The sequence below is a fragment of the Daktulosphaira vitifoliae genome, unplaced genomic scaffold, assembly GCF_025091365.1.
Source record: "Daktulosphaira vitifoliae isolate Bord-2020 unplaced genomic scaffold, ASM2509136v1 Scaffold_4, whole genome shotgun sequence".
In the NCBI taxonomy this organism is placed as follows: domain Eukaryota; kingdom Metazoa; phylum Arthropoda; class Insecta; order Hemiptera; family Phylloxeridae; genus Daktulosphaira; species Daktulosphaira vitifoliae.
This window is the reverse complement of record NW_026099575.1, coordinates 19,193,446-19,204,756: the sequence shown is the minus strand read 5'-3', so window position 1 is coordinate 19,204,756 and position 11,311 is coordinate 19,193,446. Positions and strand designations below refer to the sequence as shown.

The 11,311-nt window shown below is 35.8% G+C and overlaps 1 protein-coding gene across 2 annotated transcripts in view; it reads left to right on the top strand.

Annotated features, from left to right (window-relative positions):
• Nucleotides 1-388: 388 nt before the first annotated feature.
• LOC126904773 (LIM/homeobox protein Lhx9-like) overlaps nucleotides 389-11,311 on the top strand; it is a 28,541-nt gene continuing 17,618 nt past the window's right edge. The window contains exons 1-3 of one of the 2 annotated variants that reach the window (XM_050684001.1): nucleotides 389-753; nucleotides 6,569-6,831; nucleotides 9,142-9,698. In XM_050684001.1, coding sequence (XP_050539958.1) covers nucleotides 6,784-6,831; nucleotides 9,142-9,698 — 605 coding nt within the window. In that variant the 5' untranslated portion in view covers nucleotides 389-753; nucleotides 6,569-6,783. Of the gene's footprint in view, nucleotides 754-6,568; nucleotides 6,832-9,138; nucleotides 9,699-11,311 lie in introns of both variants that reach the window. The other variant, XM_050683999.1, reaches the window with a different exon arrangement.

Here is an 11,311-nt window from a genome sequence, read left to right as displayed (position 1 = left end):
TTAGAGGTCTAGAAGTGTTCAACTGATTGTCATGTCAACAGTACTGTTGACATATTGACACACAAATATTATTCGTGTACTATTGAACGCACGTCCTTCTCATTTCACGTGTACGAGCCCCGTCGATGTTCTAATGTCATAGGCGTATTGTGAACGCTACCGTAGTGGGCTGTCGATAATTCCCATTCCGGCCGGTGTCTTCTTCCGGCGGCGGCAGGGGAAATTTGCCGACTACCGGGTGTCGACACGGCGGAATGGTGTCGGGCCGCCCGGCTACCGGAGGGGATCGCGGTCGCCGCCCAGTAGGCCGCCCATTGGACGCTGTGCTTCCCCGCCGGCCTTCCGTTAGTTGCGACACCAGACGGTTCTAAAAAAAATCTCCTCGTCTGCCGACGATCAGTCTCGACGCGCGCAAGCCCGTGAACGTCTGCTGTCGTTTTGTTAACGTATTCCGCTCCGTGCAGTATTGACGCCACGAACTGCAACCGGTACGTTGTCGCAAACCCTCCCTCAAAATTTTGGTGTCGCCCGCTAGAGCATGCGCCCCGTACAGTAGTCGTGGTACACGCCGAACGGTACGACTCAACGTCATCGCTTACACAAACGTATAGACCTAGTTAAGGGCCATAGTAACGACATCTGAATAATGTTTAAGCGCTTTACCGGCTAATTAGTTTTGTTTGTTGCTTTTTATTATTATCGTATCAATTCAGCCGAGGAACTAAAAACCAAGTCGAGGCTCAATCCATCACAGTAAGTTTACACAATAATACACCATATGAGGTTAATATTGACCTTTTAATCGTCATGCGACTCCGTAGTTGCTCAGCGATCTATACCTTCCAATTATTGGATACAGTGCTAATTAAAAATAGGTAAAATTTTACAATCCGTAAATAGACCACTGAACGTACGTTATCTTTGTTTTTATCATAATTCGTTTTTTTTTAGTCCAGTAATGGCATTTATTTGAGCCCATTACCAATTAATAATAGAACGGCCTTCACCATTAGACTCGGGTGACAAATTTTCACTCGCGTCTGTATTGTATAAATAAATTGGTATTTAGAATTTATCAATATATTCGTAATGGTACAATTTATTTTAGAATTGTCGCAAGGCTACCACAACATTGGCTATTAGCGACATTTTGAGTTATTTATGTTTATTCTATTTTAACAAAACGCTAATGCACTTAAAAATATAGTACGATTATAAACTCGCTGGTTAATAGCTCTTAGTAGCCGACTAGACGATAATAAATAATTGATTTATATGATTACGGAATATTTTTAAATTAAACTTTATTTACTCATTGGTTTGTCCACTGGGCAATCATTACTGAAACAATAATTAGAACGACCGTTAAGATTTTATTTTTAAGCCTTAGCGCACTTTGTTAATAATGTTTACCAAACTTATTACTTATTAATAAATACCTTGTTGAAAATTAAGTTAAAGATTATATTTATCTTTTTTATTAGATAGAATTATAGTTTTATTTTAAGACATTAACTCTAATTTAAACTCTTTGAAAAAATTGAAAAGTCATTTACGCTACTAGGGATATTTTTAATTCCTAGTAGTTGGGTAATTATTGATTTTAAAACAGTAATAAAAATAAATAATTATTTTTAAAGGAAATTAAAATAGGTTGATCGATTTTTATTGAAGTTATTTATGAAGAGTGTAAAAAACTTCATTAAAATTGTTTATCTACTCAAAATTACACGTATTTTTGAGTATTTGTTATCAATAATATATGACTCTCTACACTTAACTATAATACTAGATTGTTAGAAATATGTTTATGTAAGTGTCTGCTGTAAATTAAAAACAACTAATAATTAAAAAAATAACTATTGTAGATAACCTTTGAGTTTTTAATTATAAATTTGAGTATTTAAATTATGAAAATATATCACGTTGATGTATTATTAAGCGTAAAAATATATATTTGGTTATTTTGAACATTTGCGACGAATAATAAAATAGTGTGTTAATTATTATTTATATATTAGTCATAATAATATCTATAGGAAACGCATAAATATACAGTTAAAAAGTATTACATAATATCGTATAACATAAAAATATTACTAAAAAATAGTATTTGGTAGTACGTTAATATTTAAAATATGTCTACTTTCGTTAATGTTTTGTAATTTTTGTCAATGATTTCTTATGTTTTCAGACTATTCATTTTTTTCTCGATACTGATTTAAATAATTTACTGGAAAAATAATAAATATGAATTATTATCTTATTGTAAGATATAAATAGTCCGCATAAAAACGATGCATAGACGTACAAATTGGTATTAATAATCTGTTAATAGTGTAGTCCGATTATTTATTGTAAACGTTACAGTTATGTTTGATCAGTATAATGACAATTCTTGAACAATGATAAAATTATTGGAAATATTTAACCCATAAGAGCGAATATAAAATATTAGTCGAAATGTATAAATAGAAAGATATTTATTTTTCTTTAAAATTTGGTTGGTTCAATAAATAGTGTAGTAATTTTTTTTCAGTTATATGAGCCAAAAGCTAGTGATCGACAAGGGTTAAAAAATTAGTATTTATACCAAATTATTCGTAATTTTTGTTTTCTTTTTCTTAGCAAAAACAGCGTAAATGTTCTAGATTTTATGATAAACGTGCTTAAATATATAGCAGCATCAGTCATGCACTAAGTAACTTACAGTAACTGACTATAATCTACACTTAAGTCGCCTAGTATTGGACCATTTAGTTTTTTTTGTTATTCAATCATCCAGTAAAAATACAAGATTATTCAGAAAAATGTATCCCTCTCAAAACTGCTATTTTGGCGCTTATTGGTTTTTTACTTAGGCAGGCTAAAGTAGTCGGATATTAATTAAAAAATATTTTTTCCAAATAAAACTATGATATTTTTCTGCATTTTCTCGAAAATAAATAATGATTTATATTTTAATCGTAGATTGTAAAAAAAAACTATCTAAAACAAATATTATGTTGTTTGATTATATATTATTTTAATAATAATATGTATTTTTCGTCAATTCATTTATTTTTCATTAAAACAATTCTAACGATATATTCAATATTATAAAATATCATAAAATGATTAATGTAATGCGAATTGATTTAAACAATGACACTTTAATAGATTTATGTAGTAAAATAATAATGTAAGTGAATTTATGTATAAATATAGAAATAAAATACTATCTGTACTTGTCTTGTTTCTTTTGATTTGAGAAAGAAATTAAAGTGCTTTTTTATAACCATTTAAATATTATTATTAAGCAAAGTATTGCTGCGTTGCGGTAAAACATGTAGTCCAAAGAGCGACACAGTCGTGATAACCTTGTAAACTATTTTGAATATTAATGTTCGTATAATATAACTGATATTTATTACACATGCGATATGCGAATATTTAATCGGTTCATTTTGATGATGTCCGACGCGGTGGTCGTGTTAGCAATCACATATTTTGTAATTTTTATAGATGTAAAATAATAATAAAAACTTTAAAAGGAAACCAGTTAATGTTTTTAAATAGGGTCATAAAATAATAATAAAAATACATTATTACTACTTTATTTAAATATACAGTATATTTTTGTACGGTAGGAGCGGAGCAAAGATGTAATACGAGATAGATGTGTATTTTTAATGTTTTTATCGAAATTATATGACATTTATATTAACGTTGGCAGTGCGTGCGGTGGGTATAGGACGCTCACGCAAGGTGTGAAAATAATCGACAGATAATCCTATAGGTTATAGCGGTCTTACTTTTCGGCCCTTTACACATTATACTTTTTATCAACCCTAAACATTTACCGCGCAGGTGTACAGATGTTCTCGAGTAACGAATTTCAAAACTGCCCAAAAACAATTTAACCCTTTTTACAATAATAAGAGCGTGTGCCGCGAGTACCTTACAGTTCAGTTATTAATGGCTCCGGTGTTTATTTATTGAACAATGGACACGGAAATATTACCGAGGAGAAAAATTGGTGTGGACACAACGGTAAATTATCGTTAACTCGGTTGTTTTGTCGTTGATAAATTTCAGTTGAAATAAAATCGAATGCATTTTTCGTTTTACACGGTTAGGTACGTGTCGGAATAGTTACAGGTTTTATTTCCACTAATAACACACAGCGATTCGTTAATAACTCAAATGTGACCAATGAAATACAAGCGCAACGAGCTTATTAAAAGTTCCCATTGTTTTTAATCACATCTACTCTGGTGCCCGTTGTTAATAATTGGATATCATTTGAGAAAAATCAAATACCCGGTGGTTCCAGTCAGTTTAACCCGTACGGTTTCTCGTTGTTGCCGGTCGAGCGTTGTTCTTAAAAAACGCCCGTATGGAATAATATTATGCGTCATAAAAAAAAAAAACTCGCCAACAAATGGGAAAAAAATTAACGTTCGGAACTACATACAGCAATGTACGTTAACTAATCGTCATATTAATAAGGCGAGACGGGAGACCCGGTCGTAATTTTTTTTTATATACTTTTCGGTCTTTGCACGGAAAATGTTTGTTGAAATATTAATATTTATAAATTTTATATCTTTTATTTCCTTTTAGGGCCAAAGAGATTGTTATTATTTACCCAAGTATACGAACACATGTACTTTATTTTATTTGTTATGTACATCAAATGTGACCGTATGGCGTAGAAAGAGTGGTGGTTTTACAGGAAAAAAACAATTTTTCTTATGGTTCAGCATACGCCTAATGATAATAAAAATTCGTTTAACTATATATCACATATAAAAGTAGGAGATTATCAAGGGAATTTTAAGTAATAATTTCGAGGAAAAAAACATGAGAAATTGGTAGTTGTAAAAATGGAATCTTACATTTTTTTGAATATATTATAACACGAGTATTGCATTCGCATGATTAGTCATAAGGTATAATTAATTATTATTATTATCCAATATGTAAAAATATTCTGGCTTTTAGTTATAGTCGATAATATATGAGGACCAATCCTACGGTGTGACGTATCAATAACTTTTAATAATCTGCGTTTTACTTTTGTCAAGCGAGAATGACTTAAAAAATTGTTTTGCATTATGAAAATTATTTCGTGTGTTTGTGACGATGTGTTTTCAGTTGTCGTTGGATTGTTTGTAAGTAATAACAGCCGTCCGACTGTGACAAATCTTATATTGATGTGCGATAAAGAACTCAGTGTCTTGTCGATTTACCAGTTATGCCCTCCTAATAGTATTCGACAAGATTTCTTTTCTCATCTTTTAACACACATTCATATATCGTGCGTCGTTACCTATAAAATAAAAAGTACCACGACCGGTTACTATCATAACTGCGCGATTTAATAAAATCGTAATAATTGTTACAATTTCAGTAAAATAAAAGTGGATAACAAAAGGAATATTAACGCTCTTTTTTATAACAAATGTTTTTGTTTTTAAAAGTCATAAATGTTATGTTATATAAGTACTTAAAATTCATGCAATTATAATTGTTTTGACAATTTAAACACAGCACATTTTAAAATGGTGGAATAATCATTCTTGATTAATAGTCATTAATAATTGCACGAAATATTAATAACTAGGACATCGGTTTTTTTGTTTTGCTTTCAAATCAAATTAAATGAATAAAACAATTTAATTATAACTCTCATTTATTTAATTTCATTTATAGAGAAAGGATAACGAGTAAGTCTAAAGTATTTATTCTAAGGTATTTTGATAGCTTTTAATTTCACAGTCTGCAGGAACACAATTGTTGATATAAAACACAAAATAAAAACTTTTTGAATACCCACCTAATTTAATGGATACGTTTAAATAACTAGTAGAAAAAAGCTTAAAAGTTGCGTCATTTTATTTATGTAATTTGTTTAAAAATTTTAATTTAAATTAAATTTATTAATAGCGTCTATATTGAAAATTGAAACTATTCGTCTTTGAGAATTAAAATTAATTAAATAATTGCTGTCATTAGTGTTTATTGTTAATACGATACTGCTTAATTTGATTTTTATTTTAATTAAATTAGATTTTAGATTTTACTGAACTAGTTTGTACATTAGATAAACTAAGGTTTTCTAGAAATGTTTAAGTAGGCTAATCTTGAATTTGTGTTATCATTGTTTAATGTTTTTATTTTTTGGCTAGCTAATTAACTAATACATTTGAAATGCATTAGAGTTATTTTTGTTAATTTAAGTTAATATCGACTGTACAGTCTTTGGTAAATAAAACGGTACCTTATTGTTTTATCAAAACGGCGGTCCGGAAAAAGGATATGCAAAGCTACAGAGATAACCTTTTTATATCATGGGTTTTTTATCGTGATGGGAGCACGGACTATGCGCTCTTGTTAGTCGAGTAACACCCGTTGACCTCACCCACCTCTATAAGGGCCTTTTACTATACAAAAATACACATCGACCAACTGATAGCGCACCGTATCCATGATATTCTCGTTTATCTCTGATAACATATTTTAACGTGTAAAAATTGTTATGTCAAAGTTCGGTCATTTCTAATCAATATCGTTTGCTTTACAGAGGTTCGTCGCAGTCGGGCTGACGTCTTGAAACGGTGCCAATCGCATCATTACAGGATTAACGGCTTTCGATGCAAACGTAAAACAGCAGCCCTCTCATGTCTAAGGCACAACTAGGATCTCCGCAATAGATACCCAAAGCCAGCAGGTCCGGCGGCAAGTTTTTGCAGGCACGAACCGTTACACTCAAAACAGCGCTTCAAATTGGCAGCCCTGATGGGCGTGTTTGAAGACCTGGCCAATCAGAAACCCGGAATGCATTGGGTGAGTACTTTTAATTTGCCAACTTTTCTAACGTGTTGTCGTTAGAATTTACCACGACGTCGTCCGCTCTTGAGAGTTGTACACGTAGTTTGCTAACTAATAACAATTCGCCTTTTCAAAACACTTATGTATGTGCAGTCCAGTTCAAGTGTAAACCACATCACTTTTCTCAAGTATTTACCATTCATGCTACTGTACTCCACATTTTTCAACTCTAGTGGGCCCGAACAGTCTTCGGGTCTCGCACGGATTCGAATTAATCCTCGAAGTTATGTATTAGGACCGTACACAGATGTTTCGTACTCTTTAATCCTCGCGCCTTGTAGGGAAGCGAATCTCACATGGACATCCGACACAGAGAATATACTCTCGATAGCGTTTCCATCGTACACAACATTAAGATTAGCCTGGTATATTGTTGTAGGTCATACTACGTGTTGGTTTGTTTGCCTCATTGTCCGAGTTTACCAATTATTCAAATCTCCATCGTTTTCATTTTATTGTGTACGCCGCACACAACAACCAAACAATATATATAATAATATTAATACGCGTTTGTGTATACTCACTCGAATGCGTTCGATAGCACATAATAATAACAATAATAATATAATGTAGTGTACGTCTGTATTGTGAACCTGTGGAGGCGATGGGAGGAGAGAAAACAGCTCAGTGTTCACACCAAACAGACCGGCATAATGCGATTTTGTGGTTTGCTAATCCTCTTGTTATTTTCGAAATTCGAGTGTTTCGACGGTGCAATCGCAATATGAAAATGCGAGCATTGAGTAGGCCCAACGAGAGACATTGTTGGTTTTTTCTTCTATGCAATTTCGGGGAAATTAAACGCGAACCGGTCAAGTACTGTCGTCACCCAACGAGCAAAGAGAATGTCCAAGTGCATTAGCCGTGAAAAATTCGTAGCCAACGACGGCGTTGAATTGATCACATAGCTGCGAGTATTAATATTACAAACGGTTAATGCCATTCGGAAACGACAATATCAAGTATTTTTTGGGTCTTTTATGGCTGAATAAAAAGTGAAAAAAAAAAGTCGTGACTTCTGTATTTAACCTACACCGGCTTAAGGAAGTATTTAGAGAGGGGGAATAAAAAAAAAAAAAAAAAAAAAAAACTGTCCGACCATCTTCAACTGTTATGTATAGTAATAAAGTAGTATGTACGCTTGTCAATCGACAATAATGAATTGAGACGTTGTATAAAAAAAGAGATGGAGATATTATCGTGTATTGCCGAATTATCAGCCAGTGTTTATACGACAGCCAAAGTGGAGAATTATTAATGACTTTTTGTCTCGTGCGTATTATTTAATGACGAGTTCATTACGGTGTGGAGATTGGCAAAAAACAAAACAACTTCCTTTTAAACGAAAATAACTAGGTATGGTCTAGAATAAATTTTGTTCTAGACTATACTTGGTTATTTTTCGTACGTTTTAATTTTACATTTCCGGCCGCGTGTCAAGATTATTTCGATTTCTACAATCGAAACTCTTCTAGAAGGTGGTTATCAATAATTTATTGGACGCGTCTAATGACTATCTCGGTGTCTACACTTATTGATACTCGTTAGCAATTGTTTTACAATAACGCATAGATGGGCGTATACGACTCACAGGTGACCTCAGTTGTAATATATTTTATTTGTAATAGCAACAAAGGTCTATTGCAGCAGAACGATCGTCGTCCGACATCTGTCTTCACCCTATTCGAACCGACGTACGGCAAGAGCGACAGGGTAAAAAAATAGGGGCATTCACACAATAACCACTCGATATCGTTCCGTTCGTACCTATTAACAAACTCGGCAGGGCGAATGATTTTTGTTTTCTTGTATTTCGAGTCCGCTGTAAAACGAACCGTGTCGTGTTGATTTTGCGAATTCGGTAGCGCAATAATAACAATAATACTGACATAACAAAACACGCGCATGTGTCTACCTGAAACGTGAAGTGTCATCTTATCTTATCGTTAAGAAGTCGGATGACCACTGTATGTCCGTCACCGGACACTGTTGTCGCGGGACCAACGTGTGAGGCCTTTGAACAATTGAAGGATTACCTTAATGTATTATTTTTATACCTCCCGAACGAATTGTTATCATTTTCGGGTCATCTCTTCAACACATCGTATACTGTGGGTCTGATTACCCTCTTCGGAGATTCGCAAGTATTACGTATGCAATTTTCACTGGACATTTTGTGTTTTTATAATATCGTTGTACATAAATTATTGAGGTCGCCTGAGACTTTTTTTTTTAATAATAAATACGTTTTTTATTTTTTAGCAGCATGACCGCCACCATATGTTGGTCAATCCGTACGATCCATCCAGAGATCAAAGTCCGAACTTACCGACTACTCCGTGTAGGGAACAAGAACAGTTGACGAGCGTTTACGGCGGCCATGGACAGTGCTGCGCGTTCAAATCCGAGTTCGATGACGATTGTCCGGACTGCAAAGTTCCTCCACCCCCAACCGCGTCAACGGTGCTCGGGAATAGTTACAGGAGTGGATCGCTGGAAATGTCTTGTAAACTCGAACGAGATTGTGCGTTCCAAGGTTCGTCACCAGGCACGGGGTACGGAAGTCCCGAACCGTCTTCGCCCAGCGTGTCATATACTTACGAGTCGCCAGATATGATGGTGGCACCCAAACAGGAAGAGCCCGAGGTAAACCTGTGTGACGGCTGTGGACAAAAAATCCTGGAACGTTACTATCTTTTTGCCGTCGAAAAGAGATGGCACGCTTCCTGTCTTCAATGTTCCCAATGTTCTCAAACTCTAGCCGGCGAGCTCAAGTGTTTCTACCGGGACGGGAACATCTACTGCAAAAGTGACTACCAAAGGTGAGTTGAAATCGTTGTCCGTACTATAAAACGTCGTGCGTTCTGAGTCCGGTACGCGCATACTGTACATATTATTGTTATGTGGGCACATTCCGTGGTAATTATTATTACTCGACAACGTACTGACGGTGATAAATTCACGGTAGCAACTATCGGGACCAATTAAAAGTGCGTCGACAGCGCCGCGACTGTGTTCACCGCAATACCACCGTATCTGGCATTCGACCAAACGCCGCGTGGTCGTCCTGTGTGTCCTCCGACTCGCTGCGCCGTAGCCGTTTGGTAGTGCTCTTCTTGGGTCGGCGCGCGTGCTATTGCCCGTTGTCGTCGTGATCGTTACTAACTTTTTGCACACCGTTTGTGTAGATCTTTCCTTAGACTCGTGGCAATCGACTTTTTTCGAATTAGATGTATTAAGTCTTCATGACTCTCTGCGCACAACTCCATCGGGACGGTGACTTGCACACGGAAAATATACCTCGTAGTTTAAGGAACCAACTCGTATAGTCGGGCCAATCGTAATTCAAGTTGGAACTACTTAGTAAATTTAACGAATTATTTTTTATAGTTACGCCGTCGCTAATTAACCATAATATGTCGGTTGGCTCGATAATTTCTCCCGTGCGCGTGTACGAGTAAAACAAGCGTTAGCCTAGTAGTTTCGAGTCTTCACTCTTAGAAAATATTCGTGGAAAATTCAATTCGAATCGTTGGCCGTGAGTTTTGCGGCGTTCATTTGTTATTTGTCAACGGTGACATGTAATCATCGTGTTTCGGGCGGATCGACAGTTACAGAGGTGTAACCGTTGAAAGAACCTCGTCAGTACCACCGAGGCGTTCCCGCGTTACGTTTGATAAGGTGACGACTGAAAAACGAACGTCATCGGCGGCGCTCGTACGCAATCATAGTGTTGGCGCAGTTGTCGACTGCCGCCGAACGGTGCGCTTTATTATGTGTGCGGGTCTTAATTATCACTAGGAACGTTACGTCAAAATCACATTGCGCCGGTACGAGAGAGAAAATCAGACGATCTCGTCTCGTGGTCTCTTTTGTGCCTTCGTGTCTCTGCAAAAGGTCACTCGTCACGGACTGACTTGGGGTTCGGAGAGCCTCTTTGTACGAGATAGGCATGGGAAACTCGGCACAACGAAATTTACCGTCACGTAATACTTCATACATATATACACACACACATTAAAAAAAGAACCGACTGTAGCGAAAATCGCCCAATCATCGTACGCCGGCTCTTTTTATCTCTCTTTAGTCTTTCCTATCCGTCTACGCCGCAGCCGCTTATCGTCGTTCGTATCGACTTGCCGCCTCGTCAACCGTCTCGGGCTTCCTGCGGGTACACCTACTCGCACATATTACTACAGTGTCTCTCGACGGAACTGTACTGCAAGAGGCGCCCCCAGCACAATAATAATAACAACTGCAGTAATAGCTACCCTGAGGTTTAACAAGTCGTTGGGTCTCGACGTCGGACCCGCCCAAAATGCAACCGCACATATATGCGTAACAACAATAATACTCGAACAATTATCGTTTATTACGTTTTATTGCGTCGTACGACGACGGGTTTATGCGGCAGAAGATTATTTTCGTCAATATC